Source organism: Vanessa tameamea, chromosome 18 (assembly GCF_037043105.1).
Source record: "Vanessa tameamea isolate UH-Manoa-2023 chromosome 18, ilVanTame1 primary haplotype, whole genome shotgun sequence".
Lineage (NCBI taxonomy): Eukaryota > Metazoa > Arthropoda > Insecta > Lepidoptera > Nymphalidae > Vanessa > Vanessa tameamea.
Window position 1 is genome coordinate 9,911,976 of NC_087326.1, and position 23,508 is coordinate 9,935,483.

The window sequence follows — 23,508 nt, forward strand, 5'->3', positions numbered from 1 at the left end:
ATCAGCATTAAAGTGAGAAGAAATTTCGTGTTTCATCCGTACTGTGGAAGTATGATAATACTTATGCACAATATTTGATCCACTAAAAGATTAGGTCAACTTGGTCAGGTAAAGGTTAAAAGCTTGCAATTACATCAATTAATTGTTTACTGATGAAATTATTACAGACATACATATACATAATTAAATACATATTACTCATTTGGTTCCGTATATAATAATAATCATCTATGTCTGTGTGTTTATATATAAACATTTTATTTAGAGTTAGCCAATAGTACTGTTCCGTTAAACTGTTTGCAAGTCTTAATATTAGTAGAATATTTTATGTGCGACAGGACTTTTCGTAAGCCTTTCTGAGTAGGAGCCCGACCACTAGTAATACTTACTGTTGTCTTCTGGTTTGAAGGATGAGGCAGCCTGTGTAACTGCAAGGTTCAAAGGTTTCGAACGTTGGTGGTGTATTGATGACTTAAAGGATGTTTGAGAATTCGTACAGCTCAGTCTGCCTGCCTAACCAAGCTAGAACTCCGCGATGGTATAAAATATATCTATTTATTAATTTCTGTAATGTGCAAAACTATATTGAGAAAAGGCAAACTATCACCAAGTCTTCGTCGAATCTCATAATTAATTTAATATTATCATTTAAGCTAAGTCTTATATTAAATGTAATTATGATTCGGACCTATTGCTACGTATTACTTAAGTTAAGCAGATCTGTGAGACCGGTTTGTTATTCGAAAGGCATAGGTTCGATTCTGACCTCTTCGACTATTACTTGCTCTTTATCTCAAAACATTTGCAGAATATAAAAAACAAAACATCAGTGATGGTTGAACATAAACGTTAAATATATTTGTTGGTTTATGCACAGTAAAAATAGAAGTCACAAGTGTCTTAACTATATTACACAACTAGTTTTCGCCCGCAGTTTTGCCCGTTTTAAGTGTTTAAGGGTTGGTCGTCAGATGTTATCACTTGGAGTTCAAGCTGCCTTCATACCAAGTTTCATCTAATTCGATTTGGTGGTTTCGCCATGAGCGAGCAACAGACAGGCAGACAGAGCTACTTTCAAATTTATAATATAAGTATACATAGACAAGATACCGTCTCTTGCAGTCTGCCATAGACTTCAGATGTCGACATCTACGCATAAGGTTTTTAGGTAATGGATAATTTTTCGTCATATATATACAACCGTTAAGATCGGTTATTGTATTATATTATGCAGCATATAGATATCCCATTTGTTCACTGGTTGCCTGGTATTGCAGATCAGTAGGTACCGGGTTCAAGTCAATATTATACTGTATTTTACTCGCATGAAATTCTCTGTAGCAGTTCGTATCTGGAATCTTATACTATCGTATTACAAAAAATACGTCGATTATTTTACGCCATCTCTCTCATAAACAAAAGAAAAGAACAAGACAGACACACGAAACAAAACATAAAAAAGAAATACTAGAGTAATACGTTATTTTTATATTATATAAATAAAAATGTCATTGATTTAGAAAAAAATATATGTTTATTTATGAACACCCTGACAAATCACAGTATCTTAAATTTTGAAAATAAAATAAAAATCGGATGATCCTTTCGTACATTCTGGATGAATATATAAATCTATTTCATTCTAGGCCATGCCGGAAGTAGGTTATTTATAAGAATAAGAATTACTATATACACTATCAGCGAGAACTGCTCCTGAGTTTTGCGCGAACCGTTCAAAACGTCGATTGGCTTTGATGACAAATGTTTAAAAATCAAAGCGATTGGTACTGTATGTGTTCTTGTTCTGAGTTTCCTATCTTTGTGAAATGTGTAATGATGTCCTCCTGTACTCCTATAATATATTCCCATAATCAGATAGGATGATAATCAGAGGTTAGAAGAATGATTTCTAACATGACTAGGTTAGTCACTGGAAAATTTGATTATAATTCGAGTCAAGGGCAAATTCAGCCATGGTTCTTGTTCAAACATGGCATAATACGATACTTTAAATATAAATTAGTGTCCCAAGGCGTGTAATTTCTCAATACAGTTTGACCTCTTGCGGTTAAACACTCAGATTATCGAATGACTGAAACCAGATATTGAGAATTGAGTGATGGCTTAATTATTATAATTTTGATTGGAAAAATTTAAATGTAAATTTTCTTTGATTGTTTTTTTTGTATAAGAGATGTTACACTTTTTGAATATTATAGGATTTAGAGACTTTATTAATGATCTTTTTTTTTTAAAGGCTCGTAATAAAACTATTATTAAATATAATGCCACTGATAAACTAATCACGAGATCTCCGAAACTATGGATCCGAACTGTATGAGCATAGTTACTTCTTTAGCGACGTAGACGCTTACTAAGGAAGGATTTGATTTTTTGGAATTTTAATTTCAAGCGGCGTATGTGAATGAAGTAACTTTGTGTGAATTATATCCGGACGAAATCGGGACGGACAACTAGTTATATATATAAATGCAAGCTGATCAGTAAATCTACAGGCAAATATCTTTGCTTTGTTCAGATTAACGGGCGAGGAAGCCATTGTCCTCACAGGAACGAGAGACATAACCACTTAGATTTCATGATTGGTACTGTTTGATGAACATATTAATAAAAATATTAACTTGATTACAGACTTTTTGCTCCGATTATTAGGTATTTCTTAACTGTTCCAATATTAAAAAAAAATAAGTAAAGGTTACGCCTCTTTTATATAAAATTAAGATTTCGATAAAATTAAATTAAAAAAAAATAGAATTCTAAGTGACGGGCGATTAAAAAGCCATACCGATTTTTATCTATCTTGTTATTAATTTTATCACGATAATTAATATATTAAATACGTACTTAAAGAAAATTATCAATTAAGAGTAATTATAAAAATTCAAATTTTTTAAAAATGTTCTAGTTTATAAGTCAATGTAACCGGTCCGTATTAATATCTTTACGTAATGTTCATGGTTTTTTTTAATTGCCTCATTTCCCTAGACATTAAAAAATTCATGGACTTTTTTGTTGAGATATTCTCAAGAGAAATCCGGAGTCCAGAAATTGTTAATGCTTACGGTTCTGACCGGTACGGCACCTGAAACCCTGAACTATTTCCGATCGTATAAATTTCGCCATTCTGTGTGATTGTCATAATGAAACTGAGCGAATTGAGCCACTTTTTGCTTGTACTCACGTCTGTGTAATATAATTAAGTAATGGCACTAATGCCATTGGGTCTGTTCACATGAGGTGGCCCATTTGCCTGTCCGCCTAAAAACATTTTATAAAAAAAAAATATAAATATTTTTTATGATATTAGGTGGACTTTTTTATGATGTCAGACGGACGAGCAAAGGGGCCACCTGATAGTAAGTGATCACCACCGACAAACAACCTTGGGAACTAAGATGTTATGTCCCTTGTGCCTGTAGTTACACTGGCTCACTCACCGTTCAAATCGGAACACAACAACACTAGGTACTGCTGGCGGTAGATTAACTAATGAGTTGGTGGTAGCTACCCAGACGGTACAAAACCCTACCACCAAGAAGACTCTCGAAGCATTTTTAAGCCGTCATGTTACAGAATTAAATCGAATATCGTAATGAACTGGAATTATCTAATATAAATTCTGAAGAACTGTCATGGAACTCAATACCTACTTGTTCTTCTTCTCATACAAAATAAAATAATTCAACAAATGCCACGCTCTTATATGGAAATGCACGAATACGAACTACAACCTTTTTTTGTAATGACCTATTAATGTTTTTTTTTTTTTTAATTCCAATACCAATAGTCAATGTGTGTAAGAGTTGCAAAATGTAACTTTTATATTATCTAATAATTAATTTAAGTTACTTTCGAAATTAAGAAAAAAACTTTCTTGCGTTCCAAATTTGAATTGTAATTAAGCTAGTTTAATTACATGTACATGTAACATAACGACTAATGTTGAATAATTGACGTCGTGGATGCAACAAGACATGCTTTATACAATGTCAAGGTCGAACATATTCATACTTGACCATTAAAAAGCAAGTCAATTCTCAAGAGGCACTTGTAAATATGTTTAAAAGCATGTTGAATATAATTATCAACTGACTTCAAAAAACAGGCGGTTATTTACTTCTTGTTTGGACCCATTTAAATAAAACATACAACGGTTAAAAACAAAATATTGTTGAATTATTTCTCGAATTTTAATTTATAAATGATTATCCCACAAATTATCATTTGAAAATTTTTTATGTTGTAAAAATTTTACATTATACGGAATAAAATTAATATTAAAGTTACCGCCGTTTAGATGAGCCGCGGTGGCCCAGTGATTAGATGCGTATCGAAGCGCTTCGAAACATCCCATTAAATCTTTGCAAAGCATGCTCTTTTCATAAGAAGGTTTGAAGCTTACTTCACCATTCTACTCCAATGTAGATTGGTGGATACATATATTACAGAATTCCTTATATTAAGAAATCATATTTAAGCATATGAAACCGAAGCGATTATCCGAATTGATGGTAGGGCTCTGTACAAGCCTGGTCTGGGTAGGTTAGGTTAGTTCACCATATATTCTACCTCTAAACAGCATTACTTAACATTGTTGTGTTCCGGATTGAAGGGAGAGTGAGTTCTGAAGGTAGGTAGCGCTTTGACGATGCAAGCAATGGTTAAAATTTCTAAACGCCAATGTCTATGGTCAGTTGTGACCACCTACCATCAGGTGGCGTATTTGCCCGTAAATCTACCAATTTTATGTAAATTTAATCTTTATACCAAATAATTCCATAGTACATTTAACGATTCCTGTCCGTGCCTGTATACAGGCGCAACGGCGCGACATCTTAATTTCTTCCGTAATTTGATTTTACCAAGTTTTGTTGCTACGATTTTTGAAGCGGGCAACATTATAAAAAAAAAAAAGAAAACATTGGCGGGAAAGTTAAGCGTCTTTTCTGGATACGCTGGAACCGGGAACATCGTTATAACATTATTTTACATTACTGTATTGTTTTACATTCATTGCGTAACTTAATCAATAAAGAAAAATGTTATTAATTGATATCGAGAATTATACATACAACTTATATAAATAAACCGTACTATTACCAATTAACAAATAACATAACAATAATAATTATATATGACTAGTATTTGTTACAATGCCACCATCAGGTATTAAATACACCGCCTACATATATAAAAAAAAAAAGACCGAATATATTCGGCTAAGATTCACTATTTCGCTCCGACCCAAACATATAATATACTTAATATAAGATTGCAATCACAAGTAATAACATTTTTCTTTATTAATAATAAAACAATATAAAATAAGATATTTTTTTTGTTAATGGTTAACTATTATATAAAAACCTTGACGCTAGAGACATTAATATTTAAATTTTATTGAATTAAACTGTAAATAATTAATCATTTTGCTTATAAGACGAGTTATTCTATAATTAAATATTACAATTAAAAATATTATAACTTTAAGGTTAGTAAATAATTAATTGTTAAATAAAAAATGACATGACTTCCCGCTAAAAATATATATATATTTTTTAATGTAAATAGCAAAGGCATCGTAAGTACGACCCGATATGGAACCTCCTTTTTTAAAGCGCTGAAGAATGCATCAACATCCTTGACATCTAGGAATTATTCTGTCATATCCGTAACAATATAGTTCACAGTACAAATCAAATAAGAATTCTTATTATAAAAATTAATTATTTATAAAAAATCAGAAGTCTTCGAAATAGTTGGCTAACAAACTGAGGATTCCAAAAAAAAAACTTACGCAAAAAAAATCTAAAGTTCAACTATATACAGAGAAAAGTTACATTATAATGTTGAATGAATTTTGTAACCACCGCATCGAGTATATATAAACGAATAGACGTTAGAATCGTCACTTGTGTGATCACCTCCGACCTGATCTAACATATATCATAAACATGCAGCTGGTGAGTACATTACGATACATCGATTTTAATCTTAACTTTTTTTTAAATCAATTTATGTCATACGACAATTTTTAATATGCCATCCGAAATAATATTCAGTGATTTTTTTTTGTATTGTTTAATCGATATTAAAATTCTAAATTTAAATTCGATTTTTGACATTGATAAATGATGTTTCAAAATCTTATGATAATTTATAGTCTAATTTAAAAAAAAAACGATTGATCAATACGTATCAGTATGTAAATATAGCATCTGGTAGGTTGATCATTGAAATTGATACATTTTAAGTTGATTTAAAGTATGATTACTTTAAAGATACTTTTACATCAAATGTTGCCAACGAATATAACAATATTCATAGTTATGTTATATATTTTTATTTATTTATTTGCAATTTAGTTTTTCTAATCACTCCATTTTGCGCTAGGTCATTGTATTGATTTGTTAAATTATGTTTTATTATTTTATCGTTAAAATTAATTTACTATGTATTTAATATTGCTCTTAAATACAAAAAAAACTAAACTTAAGTTTTCCCAATAAATTATAGACCCCTTATAGATCGATAACATAGTAATTATCTTATGAACATTTTTTTGTTTCTGGTATGCTGCTACATTAAATACTTATTATTGAAATTACTGTAACTATTTTTTTTTTTTAAATATTTAATTTAATATTCAACCTCGAATTTGCCAATTTTTCTCGCCCACATTTTAAAATTTTGAAGGAAATCCTATCATTATGTCTAAGTTAGTTTAGATTAGATATTTCTTTTACTTATACTAGTATTTATGGTGTGATACTAGCTTTTTTGATGATCATTAATTTTTGATGAAATATTATCAATGTTTTGTATATTTCTATGTCAAAGTACCCTTAGAATATGATTAGACAGTTTCTTTAGTTTCGGTAATTAACTTAACGATCTTTTCAAATTGAATTTTTAAATTAAACCTGAAAAAACTGATTATTTCACTATCAAACGTATAGTGGGAAGTTTAATTTGAATGTCTATTTATTTCCTAATCTTCGCTAAATTCGAGAACCAAACGTCTCTATTTTGGTCAAAAATGCCAACCAAAAGACGCCTTATGGTTGGGAAGATAAGATTTAAAATACCTCGTAACAAATTTCTCTTCATGTGAACCGCTCTGTTCAGGGTTGTAAGCGATGGTAATGTCAAGACAATGAGTATTGCGTTTGAGATAAATATACGTGTGAAGGATTGATTGTGAGAACAGTAGCAAATTTTTATCTTCTTAATAATTATGTTTTAGTCGAAAACATTAAATTACAATACAAGTTACAAGACAAGTCAATAATGTGAATATTTCGACACCGGATATAATCACTGTTCTTACGGTGTTCTTTTGAATTAATTCGTTTTAGTTTATTAGAGATTAGTTGTCGTCCGCGGATTTGCTCGCTTTTTAGGAATTTGTCCGTCAGATGTTAGGCGAAAGAAAATCGTCTTGTACTGTAATTTCGCAGTCATAATATTAGTATAGATTTTATATGTCCAATTTTGTATATTGGAGTCGCAAATGTTCTTCATTATTAGGTTTCTGATTTCGATCCTCATTCGATTATCGTTTGTCTTTCACTATTATGATATCAACAACATTACAATTTATCATTATTAAATATTCGTATCGAGAATTCATTAAGTATGCGACATACGCAATTACTTCTCCAATAATCATATTATGTAATATCCCAAGCTTTTTAATTATAGCATATTTATAACAATGGACTAAATTTAAAATTTCTTATTTCTTCAGTACATCATCGCCATTGCCCTCTTCGGCATCGCCAGCGCCGCATACTCCCCATACCCAGAACAGTCCAACCGTCCCCAGGCTGCCTACGAGAAGAACGCACGTATCTTAGCCTACGAATCTGATGTGAAGGAAGACTCTTACAGATACAATTATGAGACCGAGAACGGTATCAAGGCTGAGGAACAAGGACGTGAGGTATGATATTATTATTATTATCTTCTAAGAAAATGAAACCTACTTCTTTGAAAAATTGTGATAGGAATATTTTTAAATTTGTATAAAACAATACTTTGTATTGGATTAATATTTTAAAAGCTTCAAGTGGCTTCTTAAACGAATTATATAATATTAGATTCCCGAAATTTTATAATTAATTTTCATCATGTTCCAATTAGCATAAAAAAATCGATACGAAAATCTATCAGTCGATGCAATTAATTAGCTATTTATGAATAATATAACTGAATTAATTTAATCATCGAAGTGAGCTACAAAATTATGAACTACGAACATCATAAATAATTTAAATGTCATAAAAGTAATAAATCTTTAATCAAAACCATAGTTGTCTACTAGACGCAATTACTAAAACTAAATTCACTTGATCACATTAAAAGTGATGCAACACTAATTTATGCACTGGTAATACCTTTGACCTCCATACATTATCTGGAATTTAAGCCGATCCCATTCGTAATACACACGTTTGATACAATCACCGGTCGAAAGGGCATCGGCCATCCGACTTGCATCCAAAATGTCGACGTTGCGCAAAACTTTAACATTTTTAGATTTATTTTATCATCAGTAACATCGATATAGTGAATCAACTTTACATATAACGGAACCTGTTTCGATGTCATGAAAAATTCTAACTCTATGTTAAAGAGTGATACCCAATTTTTTTTTATAACGAATGTATTGAAAAATCATTGCTTAATAATAAATTGTATATAATATAATACAAGCTAAAAAATATATATTCTTCTCCAAGATGCCTTTTAAGTGGCTGCAAAATTTCTCTAACACGTTCAAAACGATACAGCAATGGGGAAATACCCATAATTTGACATACAAATGTTACATCAATGTTACGAAAGAGATGTCATCTGGATGATAGAATAAAATCAATTTACACATCACCTGTTCGTAAAGTGTGTTCAAGGTTAATTTATGGTAATAGTTTATTCGTCAACGTTGAATTTACCAAAATATATCTGTTTTCTAAATTATTCATCAATATTTCAACCAAATATAGGCAGCTGATTAAAAATTCTTAAGCCGTTCCTTACCATATCAATCTTTAAATTCTTTTGAGGATCATCGCCATAAATATTAACTATGACTAATTTAGAATTGCCCGCACGAAAGAGAACTTTAACCTCAATAAATAGGTTTAAGATTTATTGGTAGTAAGCCCGTCTGGGAAGGTACCACCCACTCATCACATATACCAACAAGCAGTGATTACTAGTATTGTTGTATTTCGGCTTGAAACGTGATTGAGCCAGTGTTACCACAGACACAAGGGACATAACATCTTAGTTCCTAAAGTTGGGCGCGTTGGCATTGTAAGGAATGGTTAAAAAAAATTACGGCGCCAATGTCTATGGACAGTGGTGACCACTTACCATCAGGTGGCCCGTTTTCCCGTCATCCTACTAATTTTATGTGATAAAGTAATAATTTCATAGTACATATAACAATTCCATAATCAAAACTTCTTTCGAATTACAGGTCGATGGAATTGAAGCTCAAGGTGGCTTCCAGTTCACCGGTGATGACGGTCGAGTCTACTCTGTGAGCTACACTGCTGGTCAAGCTGGTGTCCAAGCCCTCGGTGAACACTTACCCACTCCTCCCCCTACACCCGAAGCCATCTTGAAAGCTCTTGAACAAAACGCTCGTGATGAAGCCGCTGGTATCATTGACGACGGTGAGTGTACTTCAAATTAATAGCTATCCTAGTTCCATATAAGTTAACGATAAAAATTAGTTTCAAATTTGAACATTTTCTTTATTTAAATGTCAAAAGTTAGTCAAAAATAATTATGCATAGTGAATACGAAATTACGAAACATCAATACTGAAAGATGTGTCTATTTCTACAATTAGAACGTCGAGAATTTTACGTATTTGGCAATTTTTATACACCAATGCAGGTTGTGTTGTAGCGTTTAAAGTAATTACATCGCTTGATAACAATGGATTCACAAGACGCATGGAATGGAGTAATGTTTAAATTATTAATTTTATCTTAACAATGTAAAGGAAGACATGCATCGAGAATTTTAACGTGCATGCATTTTTGCAATCTTGTAGTTAAAATTAAAGAAAAAGATAATATTTGAGCGCACTATTTACTGCCTTTCAAACTCTTGATTGTGATTGATTTAGAAGACTTTTGAAATTATGTAATTTATGAAGATTTGGGCATACCTACATGTCATCTTAATAAAACAGAACTTAAAGATTGGACGATCATACCTCATGAATAAAAAGATGCAAGCTATGGATTTCAACTAAATCCGAAAGTGCATTAAGATTAGGGATTAAGAGATTCCTTAAACAATAAATAGGAAATATTACATAAACCTAGAATAATATATAGTCTTGGCGACGCAATCAAAACCTACGCTGACTAGGCGTAACGTGACCTTTCCTGGATTACATAAGTCTGGGAACAGCTTAACCGAATCGTATGCACTTTAAATACAACTATTTTCAAAACATTAATGATATTTACTTATGCAAACTCTTGGGAATATTAGTTTCCAAAATTATTTTCCAATTGAAATAACCTTAGCTCTGTATAAATAAGATTCATATTGGTTCGTGAGAGAATTGCAAATAACAATTCATTTGAGAGTTTATTTCAATAATTGCCTATCGTGAGATTTTAATAGAATTTTACGATGTATTTTTTAAACATGATTTATTCTTTTGATTTAGAGATTTATGACTTATTATTGTTCTATAACTATTGTTTTAAAATTATTCGTTAACAAAATATAAATAGCAAATTGCTCTTCCAAATGGTAAGGCGATTAATCACAAAATAATGTTTAGTGTATAGCACATGTATAAATGCATTCAATAAAATCGTAAACCAATGAGACAATTAAATTCATTACATTAATTATATTAACAGCCTGTAAATTTCCCACTGCTGGGCTAAGGCCTCCTCTCCTTTTGATGAGAAGGTTTGGAGCATATTCCACCACGCTGCTTAAATGCGGGTTGGTGGAATACACATGTGGTAGAATTTCGTTAAAATTAGACACATGCAGGTTTCCTCACGATGTTTTCCTTCATCGCCGAGCACGAGATGAATTATAAATACAAATTAAGCACATGAAAATTCAGTGGTACTTACCTGGGTTTGAACCCGAAATCATCGGTTAACATGCACGTGTTCTAACCACTGGGCCGTCTCGGCTAATTAAATTCATATAATATGCTAATAACAATTATTAAACATACATATATGACTATACATTATAATTATTAAAAAAATGGTTCGATGTCAAATATAATTGGTCAATCGACTTGACATTTAAAATTTTTGTTTTCATTTTCAGGTCAATACAACCCCGGCAAATATGGTGGTGCTGCTTCCGCCGCTGCTTTCGTTCCTCAGCAGAATTATGCGCGTGCTCAGGCCTCAACCGGTTTCCGCAAACCCTACAAGTACTAAATTTAAACGAGACCTCCTATAAGCCTAGTTTACATTTAGATATCTAGAAATCTGAACTTATTAATACTTTAAATACTTGCTCTAAAAGGGCTAAAATTAAGAGGCTAATTCCTTCAACTGTCTAAGTTCTACATTCTAAATCTTCTTTCATTAAACAAAGGTTTATGGAATATTTTTCAATATGAAATTCAGTAGAAGATATTCTATGAACTCTTTGCTTTTATTCCACTGTTTAATTGTGATAAAATATGTGGTTTAATTATTCGTATAATTTCTTTTATAATTCTTTTAATCTTTTTCGTAAGTGGACGTTAATTAGGGCAAGACATGCTCAATATAAGTTTTGATATTGGATATCGTAGACTCTAATAAGGCCGGCTCATGATCGACGTCAGATCGTATCATCCTTTACGGCTATCTAAGTGTAAACTAGGCATTAGATAACAACGTTAGCATACGATCAATACAAAATAATGTGATAATAATCTGTACTTCTGTAGTTATAATCCAGATGATGGAAAATTAGTTTTTATTTATTCTATGAATAAAAATTTTTTTTATATATAAATAATTTTTTTTTTTTTTAATTCTTTGTGCAATGCAACTCTGTAGAGCTATTATTTACGACCATATGCAACATTCAATTATGACTTTATTAACTCAAAATCGGAATGAAAATATGCTTTATACAAGTCGGTTCTTACGAGCACTTTTGAATTGTAATTTTATACGATTAAATTAAATTTGAAGCTACCACCGGTTCGGAAAAAAAATTCAAAATAGAGTTTCTTTATAAGTCCATTTTCTAAACGCTTAATAAGAATTTGCTTCTCAAGCCTCAATAGTGCTCTTCTTACTGAATATCATGACGGACGTGTGAGTGAGCTAGCAAATTATACTTCAAAAAAAATTATCAATAAAAATAAATGTTAACTCTGAATAGTATTTCAGTCATCGTATTCGACACTTAAATACTCATCTATAATAATAGGATACGTTCGTTTATTTGAGATTACTATGAAGAATCTACTTAAAACTATTAGTATAAAAAAGAAATTCCTCATTGTCTGTGTTGTTCAACGTTGACTTGTTAAAAGAAACTATGATAAGTTAAAGATGGGTAACCTTATTTAAATTACTTATTTCAACACATAAATATTGTTAACTAACAAGAACAACAAGCCATATACAAGACTCATACGTGTGTTAACAATATATTTTGTCTATACACGTAGAAGTAAAATATATAAAGTGTCAATTATAAACAGTTTATACTCTGTCTAATGTGTTAAAACATTTTCCGTGGAAGACAATATATAATAGTAACTTATTCCCATAAAATTATATACCCGTATATTATATCTGTACTAGTTAGCTTGATCTTTTTGACAGATGTAAATTTGTCTGATCGACATAACTTTATATCGCAATAACGAAGATATTATTTTCTTAATTTAATGATATTAAAAATTGTAAAAATATTTAAAATAATAGATATAATACAAAAGTTCCTAAAGATTCAAACGTTATCCGAAAATTTTAAGACATTTTCTATTATACATTATTGATTCAAAGTAAAATTTAAATGGAAACACTGAAAATAATAGACGCTTGTACAATGTTACATCGGTCGGACGGTAGGGACGCGAATAACAGGCAGTAACTGCTACAAATATCGATTACGAAAATCCTTATTGTTCATTGTTAAGTTATTGTTACAAAAGGGGGTCCTTTTGGTTGGGGTCTTTTTGGCTATTGGTTGGGGTCTCTTTAGCTGGTATAACTCTTTTCAGAAAAATAAGTTAATTTTTTTTTTAATTCTAATTTGATTTACGCATTCCATCGTTTCATATATATGTTATATTTCTGATCTCATCACTATCTCATCTAAAACTGTCAAAAATAAGAATATATAAAAACATATCATAGAAATGTAAAATTAAAGTTTAGTGATTGGGCTATTGTCGGCATTTTTAACAGTAGAAATCAATTATATGAATTATTTAATGAGACCTTTGTGGAGCATGTGAAGCACTTTTCAAAAACCTTAAAATTAGTTTGTAATCTTGCTAATGCATGTGCAAATGCTTTTGAATCTTATTGCCTCATACTTGAATAAAATAATTCCACATGTGTCTATTAATGAAATTAGTTCTCCTGGGTCTGCACCAAGAATTCCACAAGGATCAATTTTGAGTCCTTTTCTATTATTATTGTATGTGTATATTATGATCTTACTCTTTATCTTAAAGGTATTTGTGATATTGTATTGTTTGCTGATGATATCTTATAACTTAAGAAAGCAAAATTTAAAGTTCACTTTGAACACACCTAACTGTAACCTATACAGTATTTCTATGAATCATCTGAAACTCAAAACTTCAATAGAATCTTTATTTATCATAGACTTGCGACTTTAATACGACTGTCAAGGACGCAGATCCGCAGCATATGCGGTTAGAAAAGTAAGACAGTTAATCGATGTTCATATTCCTCGGTTAGTATACTTGGATTCCCTTCATAGTAATATGTGTTACAGCATTTTACTTTGGGGTAGCGCTACAGATATTTAACTTGTATTCATATTAAATAAAATAGCTACACGATCTACATACGATCTTGGAACTCAAGACTGCCTTTGGGATGTTTTTTATAATGTGTATATACTTACAGTTGCTTCATAATATATTTACAACAATATTATGTGTGCTCACAATGATATATTTTTTTAAAGAAACGTTAAATTTATTGTTTGAATTAAAATTTCTAGACAGTATGTATAAAAATGTAATTGTACTTTTTACATAATGTAATTAAAATGGTGGAAAAGACTATCTATTGAGTTTCTCGCCGGTGTTTCTTGGTAGAATCTACTTTCTCAACCGGCGGTGCCTCTACATTTAATTCAACGCTGCAACATGATTTAAAAGTGCTTTTATGAGTCTACTTGAATATAGAATAATTTGATTTGATTTGATTTAAAAATTATAAATGCAAAAGTAACTCTGTCTGTCTTTTAGTATGTAATGAACCGAATTTGATGAAGTTTGGTGTAAAACAAGCTCCAAGGAAGGAACTTGGTGCACAGCATCTGTTGACTAACCCCTGAAACGTGGCCGCGGGCGAGACCTAGTATTGTAAAAACAATTGTCTATTATCAAAAAAGAAGTCAATTAGTAGTACGCATGAAATTTCATTTAACATTTTAAAATTTGAACTTTATTATCTCATTGTGATTCGAAAAACTGATATATTTAAAATGTCTAAAGTATTTTTGTTAGAACACGTTATTCTTAACCGATAACGGCCGTTAAAACTCGGGCAAGCAAATATTAATTAAAAAAACTGTTTACGATTATTATTATTTTTATATCGATTCACGTGTCACACTTCGAATGTAAAAGTAGTTGTTTTTTCAAAAGCGCTCAAAAGTATTCAGTTAAACTATACTCACTTGTCTGTGGTAATGAACGAAATTTTATTTGTAAATAAAGCAAAATGTTACAAAAGACAATACACGTTTATTTAAAGGATTTATATAAATATTTTCACAAAAATAAATAACATACACATTGATATAAATTGTATTATTCATCAAAGTATTTTAAAGAAAATCTTGTGATTAATAGGAATATCCCGTGTTGGAATTGCCCTGGCTGGAAGAACCCTGACCAGGACGTCCTCCGAAATTGCCTTGACCATCACTATCGGGACGGTATTTACCTGTTAAAATAATAAGGAAATAAATTTCATACTGAGAAGATTAAGCTTTGGCTCGATCCATAAGGAAATTATATTTTATCTAAAATTATTTGACCAAAAGTGTAACTGCATACACAAGGGACATATATTCCCAGGTTTGGTAGGTGGACAGGCAAATGGACCACTTGTTGGTAAGAGGTCAATATTATCCATAAAATGGCACCGTAAAAAATACTTAACCATTATTTTTGCCATGGGCCACCAAAAATGGACGAAAAAGGAAACTTGGTAATGAAGATGTCATGTCTTTTGTTACTGTACGCCACAATAATACTGAGTACTATTGTTTGAGGGCAAAATAGGAAAGTGGTACTCTGCGAGAAATACATAACATAATATAACTTTAGAATACAAATTATAATCACCATCATCAAATATACCAGCCGCCTCATCTTTCTCGTTCTGTTTCAAAGCCAATAGGATTTCTTCAGGTGTTGGTGGTGGTACTGGAAGGTGATCACCCTGGGGCCTGTAGCCATCTTCTCCAGCTGTGAAGGTCACAGAGTAGACCTTTCCGTCGTCACCCTTGTATGCAAAAGCACCTCTTGTCTGAACTGTGTCACCAGATTCCTCCGCTTGGATGCCATTGGATGTTTCGTACGAGTAATGGAAACCTGTGTATTGAATGAAGAATTTTTGTTATATTTTTTAAGTCTATAATTCTAACAAATATTTTACACTTAAGTTTTAATCTAAAACTAAGTGCTAATGATATATTTATATACAAATATAATTATCATTATAAAAAATATACTAACAGCAGTATTCTGTAAGAACTCACTTTGTATCTCAGTCATGAAATTTTGAAAATTGACTGACAATGATACGGCCTTTTAATAAAGCCATATATCACTAATCACTTTCTGACAATTCAAAATCGTATTCTGAGGTGAGTACCTATTTCAACATTGCTTTTACTGACCATTATCTCCAACTTCTTGATCCAATTTCAATATGGCAGAATTTTTCTCCTGAGCTTGTTGAGGGCGATTATTGGCTGAGTCCTGTCCACTCGGACCGAACTGATTGGACCCATGTGCTCCAGGACTCTGAGGTAAATAGGTAGCTGATGGTAGTTGAGCAGCAGATGCCCAAGCCAAGATGGTGAAAAAGATTATCTGAAATAAGAGAAATATTTTAATCACAACAAATTCGGCTTTTTTGTAATTATTTTGATTAAAACAATACTGACTTCTTTCGAATCACATATGCTAAAAAGAGACAAATCATTGTTTAGCTATATACCCACTGAAAACGCGTGAAGTCAATAATGTGTTATTTAAATATTGGAATAGATTTAAAAATAGTAATGGTATCAACTCTGATGTCATTAATTCGCTTTTAATTTAATTTTCCACATTTGTTTTATTTTTTATTGTTTATATAATAATAATAAGTATACAAATAAATATACTAGCTGTATACCAGTTTACTCAGCTGGCTATTTTTGCCACACACACACACATGATACATTTTAATTGTTTAAATATTTAGTTTTATAAGGTGTGGCATTAGAAAACTTTAAATGTTAATTTTTGTATATTTAAAAACTCTATAAATATTCCACTGGAAATTTTGTTCAATCGTTTCAGATTAAATGGTGCTTTATTTTATTATATGGGATCATAAGTCAGGTTATACCCTAAGAATGCACGAACTCTTGTATCATAATGATAGAATTTTGAAAAACGCTATTTGTTCACGCCAACGGATGATTGCATTTTCAAACTCAGGCAGGCCCATTTAATTTTCATGTGTTTAATTTATGTGTTATAATCCATCTCGTGCTCTACGGTGAAGATCCAAATCCACTAATCCGCATTGGAGCAGCATGGTGGAATAACCTCCAAAGCTTCATATCAAAGGGAGATGAGGCCTCAGCCCAGTAGTGAAACATTTACAGGCTGTTACTTTTACTTTAATTTTTAATATTTGTAAAGAAAGATTTTACTTTGTTAGCCAAGAAGTCAATTAAATACTAATTTTAATTAACTAAATTATATAAATTATATTATAAAAATCTTACCATTGCGTTCATTTTGTGTTATTTTCGAACTGAATCGATATTTCGATGTGATGAGTTGTACTGTGCCGTGTTGAGTCCGGGATGCGCTTTTATATGTAACAAAAATATTTAATTCAACAGTTAAGAGATTGTCAATGGCGATATTTTGACTCCCGTATACCTTGAATATTTGAAGATGCGATTACTTTCTATAAGTATACGCAAAAATATAAGAATATTACAATAATATAAAAATATATAAAACCTTATTATGTTAAGGTCATCTGGTTAATTTTTTTTTTTCATATATATTTTTTAAATTGTTTCGTGCACGGACAATGTGACACCTGATGGTAAATATGTGACCATTGATTTTGTCGCTGTAAGAAATATTCACCATTCCTTAAATCAATACAATAGTTAACTCATCCGACACTCATTCAAGCGGTAATGATGTTTGGTGGTATTTAGTGGTATTTAGTGGGACGTGTACAAAGCCTTACCGCATAACATAAATATACACAGGATTTATATGTTATTCCAGTTAGGTTTGGTGACAAATGGGGCGTCCGATTACAGTTTAGTTGTGGCGGAATAAATTACACTACGTCACAGGATGCGTCATGTCAACACAATCTCGCAGCCTCTCTGATCCATGCCGTAGACGACTATTGCAGTAGTTTAAGTGGGTAGGAAACTCACGTAACCTGGTTTCCTCCACCCAAGGTTTACACTGCATGAAAATATAAAAGGAAATAAGAAAACCGCGTACAGAGTTATTCACGTACTTTTATGCGTGTCTAAAACTAAAGGTGGTAGGTCAGCTAAAATATATAAATTTGATAATATATCTTCAGTTTATTTATCTAATAAAAAAAAAAGTATTATAATACATTTAAATGCGGAGTTAGGGGCCTCCTAATTCATAGATCCATATAAACAAATGAATGATGTAAAATATTCTTCGTGCACACAAATATACGTGCACCAAATTGCAAGGTGATAAGTTGAGAGCTTTAAGAGTTAGTAGCGTCATACAGCGCCATCTAGTGGCAAGTCAAACAAAGTCTATAGTAAACAAATCACCCACGTGAAATACCACATGTGTACAGTGTACACGTGTGCCATATTTGAATTTGATCGATCAAACGATGTCGAATACATTTTTATATCATAGAATCTTATAAAAAACTTAAATATTAAAGTGAATGTTTGCCTACCAACTGAATGAATTACATATAACTAAAATTAATAAATCTTTAAAATAATAACAAGTGTATGTTTTATCATATAATTCTTTAAAATTAGTGTATGCTCCATTGAACATTGCCCTACATATATTTAAAGAATATATTACCTACTTCGAACAGAGTGGTCTGATTATTTAGCACAGTGTGGTCGCAGCTTTATCGTTGAATTAAAAACTTGTTTTAGCTAAATGTATACACAGCATTATGGTTGTAATAAAGTCAATAAAAATATAATTGAGGTAGATGAATAAAACGCACGCAGTCGACATCGGAGGGTCAGTAGAGGACCCAGTCAGCTCTTGAGCATACTGCTGTAATTATATCAATCATCCTCCTAAATAATAACAATAATAATACAGCGTGATCCGTCGCCACCTATGAATATATTTATATGTATATATTTATGTATTTAAATAAGTTTATTGTATGAAGGTTTGATTGTTTAAATTTTTTTTGGGATCATGATAGTTCACGTGTAAATAACAAAAACATATGTATGTTATCGCGATTAAAATCTAAATATCTATGTATGAATAGACAAAAACAGTTCAGTATATACCTTGTTCTCTTTGGTTGTTGATGAGCTTAAGAGTAATAAATAAAAAAAATATATATGTTTGAAACTCAAATTTCAATTAAAAATATTTTCCTCAATTTTTCAATGAATGATGATGATGAATGATTTCCACGACTGAGATAACATACTGGAAGTATTAGTATTTTAAAAATACGTAGCAGCCACGAAAGTTTGAAGTACACGATTCTTATTTTTCATTGAACTGTATATTATGTGTAAACATTTCCCGGATTAAACGTTCAACATTCAAGTTTAAGTTTAAGTCTTGTTCAAGTAAGCTATTACGTGAAGAAATAGATTAAGTTAGGAATACATGTGAGATGACGTCACGGTAGCATGTGAAAGCGATCCCGTAATGCCCACCGAAGAGGGTACCGGTGGTTTTTTGTGGGTATTTCAGTGTACCGGTGCGCATTCGGCGTCCAGGGCACCTGCGAGACCCCCCTCACTTCCACGTGGAGGATATGCGTAGAGTTTTTCCAGCGAGATAAAAAAAATAATATATGTGATAAAATATTTGGCGACTTTGATCACGGCGTCCATTATTAACGGAGATGAGTCAACTGAAGAATAAATAAGGTACACTTTAAATTCCCTCTCTTTCTAGATGACTGGAAAGAGAGCAGGAACCAGGGACTGTTGAGTATTTCTTAATTTTTTCTTCAGATTTTTTTTAAATTTCTTTTTCCAGCATGAAGTACTGCTATAAGTACTATAAGTATTGTTTATCTCGTATAGTAGAATAAGTACTGTTTATTTCCTAAAATAAAATAGAAAAAGGTTACTGATATTTTTTCCATGGAACGCATAAAATAGTTGGAGCCCAGGACCTCGGGATCAGCAGCGTCATTAGTATACCACAAGACCAAAGACGCAGATGTGCTTGATAATAAACGTACATTTCATTACCAAGAAACAATTGGGAAATCATTTAATGTATGCAATGCAAAGCTCACGACTTTATAACAATGACAAGGTCATGTGAAGGGCGCAATGTCGAACATTCTCGTAATGAGCCAGAATCTGCTACATTTGGAGAAAATTAGTCGAATCTCTTTATACGATATGTTTTGTCGACCTCGAAAAGGAGGTTATTATTATTTAAGTGAAACTTCTTTGTAGATGCAGAGAGTAACATTACAATGTCATTTAAGTGTGGCGTTGTCATATTTAAAGCTGGAATGAAATGTGTTTGAGGTTTATATTGTTTTAAGTATATGTAATTTTTTTTTCATGTAATTTGCTTCACGATTTATACTGATCGAACTTCGACTATTCCTCCCAAAAATAAACCTTAGTCTAATTGTAACTGAGGACCAATTCAACTTATTTATATCGTTTATGATACGATCATGTTCCGACTTAACTTCGACCGAACCGCAACTGGATCGTTGTGTTAGTAGAATAGGAAAACGGCTGAACGGCTACGATCACGTTTTGATTCGATTAGGATAAACTGGCTATTTGTTAATAGAATTGACAACCGTGGGAACCGTAAATTGAAGTTGTTAAATTTTTACTAAATTTGACTTTGACAACTTTTACTTCAATTAAGTTTAACTAGTTCCCCTGAAGAGAGATCCAACGAGCCATGAGCAGAGCATAGCAAATTATAATAACTTATAACGGAAATTCCCAATTCAATTGCGGTCTAACTTCATCTATTCCTCACAAAAATGAATTTCAGCTGAATCGTACCTGAGGACCAATTCTACTTATTTATATCGGTTACCATACGATCCTGATTGTACTCCGATCCAACTTCGATGGAACCGCATTGTTGCACAGATGCAGAATAACAATGATTAACTTTCATTTCGACTGTCTTTTAAGAAAATTGTTTTAAATAAAAGTATCAAAACACTTTTATTTTATTAATAAAACTCAGAATGTTATAGATCTGTTCACTGACAAAGGCTCTCCCCTCCACGTCAAATTATCGGCGTGCACTATCAAATATAATTTAATGTGCTTTTTTTGGCTGTCTCTATTTTTATATTGGTAATCTTACGCATACTAAGACATCTTATTAGTATGAGCGTCACCCATACTAATGCACTGATAATTGAGAATGAAGGGTCGCGCCTTCGTTAGTTAATAGACACATAGCTGGTAGGTACCATTTATCTGATTCTGTCATCTGTTCATTTATTTCATTTAAAGTCTTACCTGCAATGCCATCACTCACTCAATCATGAAATCTTGCCTAGGATTTAAATTCCTTGCCTTATGAGTCACAATCTTGGAATATCGTCTCTTTTAAGCAAAATCGTAAATCAAATCTTTGCATACTTGCACGCAAAATACATTCAACTATCTATGGCTTGGAATTCTGTATGTCAATTTTACTTGGCTTTATATTTAACTTAACCTTAAGACATATCGTGGTCAGCTTCAACGCCAGTCAATTGAAAAAAAATGTTGCTTAGACGTCTTATGACCTAAAGTACCACCAATAGCTATTGGTACTTTCCAAGTCCACTACAGGGTACCAGGTAACGCGCTGATAATGAAATTAATTTTAGTAACGTACAATAGTTGTTCATCATTTCGATCCCACTACAGGAATGATCAATATAACATCTCAGTTCGCATGATATATTGAAGATCTAATAGAATGGTTATTATGAACGCAGAATGGCTTCATGGGCAGAAATAACCGAATGTTGAAAATATTTATTTTTTTTAAACTTTCGATATTTAAAAGTTTAACAATTTGACAATCAGTGGCATTCGAGAGTGCTTATTATTCAAAATGACTCGTTTCTGTCTGAATTGTTGGAATTCTAAACTATAATATAAATATGAGAAGCACTTAGTAGCTTCAGTTAGGTTAAAGCTAATGATATGTTAGTATGGAAAAAAACTATTAATGGCCAATTGCCTGAATAATTCGTGATCACTTACATATTATAACCAGATCCGTTTCACACAAATCAGTTGAAAAGGTCAAATTGAATAAAATGTACGCGTAAGGCTGGCTACAAACGCATCTATTATTGCTAACAAAACAAAATTAATTTTAATAAATAATAATCAATAACATATTTCTTTTATCGATAAATGGTTCACGAATATTATTATAAAACATTATAACAATGATACGCCTGATCGTAACTCGCACTGCTTCCCGCCAAAAGTGAATAAATTTAAAACCAATCTGACATCTTGATATATTGACGTTCGGATAGTCACACTAATTCTCCTTATACTATAATATTAATTATTAATGCACATTTTCGAAATGTCCAAATTTTGTCAAAATTAGATTATATTTTAACTGTCATTTAACTGTTTTTTGTATCTGTATTATTTAGGTCCATTGTTCACTAATTGGAATGTACATCGAACGGTACTATATAAAATTCAATAAATAAACCAATATACATACGAAGAAATTCCTTTAAACAGCGCTATCTGATTTAAACACAACACGTTCCTGAAATATTCATCTATTAACCAAAACTATTAATAATAGTAAGCATTAAATTTTATATATATTATTAATAGTACCGATTCAACGATTCTCGTAAATACTTGAATAAAGTATCTCGTCTCTAAGGAGCCTTATAGCGAAAAAACCAATTCACGATTTAATTGATTTGTACCGGCGTTATTTATAATTTTAACATGAAATAAACGACGATTGAACGAGACGATACATATATTTTTTTAATTACGCAATTAATATAATTATGGCGGTAGTGAAGTAATTGATTCTGTTTTACGACTGACGAACCTTAATTTTTATGCGAGTTCAAAGTTGGAACGTTGTTTATAAGTCTTAAATTGTATTCTAGTAGTTAAGGGTAGATTTATTGTAATTATTGAATCTTATAATATAATTTTAAGTTACATTTTTATATATTTTATTATGTAATAATATAATATACATATTTTCTATAAAAAATAAATAAATAAAGCGTATTATAATGTATGATGGCCTCTTTTTCATACGACGTAATAAAAAGTCTTATAGTAAAAATACATTCACCAATCTATACTAATATTATAAATGCCAAAGTATCTTTCTGTCTGTCTGTTGCAATTTCATGGCCAAGCCACTGCAAGCTTGAACTCCAAGGAAGGAAATAGGTGGCGGTAGGACTCTGTGTAAGCCTATCTGGGTACCACCACTCATCAGATGATCTATCGCAATACTAAGTATTGTTGTTCTGGTTTGATGGATGATTGAACAAGGATAACTACAGGCACGACGGACATAACATCTTAGTTCCCAAGGTTGGTGGTGCATTGGCGATGTAAGGAATGGTTAATATTTCTTACAGTGCCATTGGCTGTGGATGGCGTTGACCACGTATCACTTGTGGTGACGGCTATTTTTATGCAAAACACCAGACGGCCAAACTCTAAAACGCGAGCAAAGCCGCAGGCGACTGCAAGTTCAATATAAATCTATCCACGTTTGACACTCAAAGAAATCTA

At 31.6% G+C, this 23,508-nt stretch overlaps 2 protein-coding genes across 2 annotated transcripts; one reads left to right on the forward strand and one right to left on the reverse strand.

The window, feature by feature from the left end:
* The first annotated feature begins 5,883 nt into the window (after positions 1–5,883).
* LOC113398601 (cuticle protein 3-like) lies at positions 5,884–12,026 on the forward strand. Its single transcript, XM_026637414.2, has 4 exons — positions 5,884–5,984; positions 7,772–7,966; positions 9,509–9,707; positions 11,353–12,026. The coding sequence occupies exons 1-4, from the start codon at positions 5,976–5,978 to the stop codon at positions 11,466–11,468; spliced, it is 519 nt and encodes a 172-aa protein (XP_026493199.2). The 5' UTR covers positions 5,884–5,975; the 3' UTR covers positions 11,469–12,026.
* Positions 12,027–15,090: 3,064 nt separating this feature from the next.
* LOC113398948 (pupal cuticle protein 27-like) lies at positions 15,091–22,451 on the reverse strand. Its single transcript, XM_064217784.1, has 5 exons — positions 22,442–22,451; positions 19,494–19,510; positions 16,153–16,348; positions 15,563–15,844; positions 15,091–15,191 (listed from the first exon to the last, which is right to left on the reverse strand). The coding sequence occupies exons 1-5, from the start codon at positions 22,449–22,451 to the stop codon at positions 15,091–15,093; spliced, it is 606 nt and encodes a 201-aa protein (XP_064073854.1).
* Between the last annotated feature and the right edge of the window lie 1,057 nt (positions 22,452–23,508).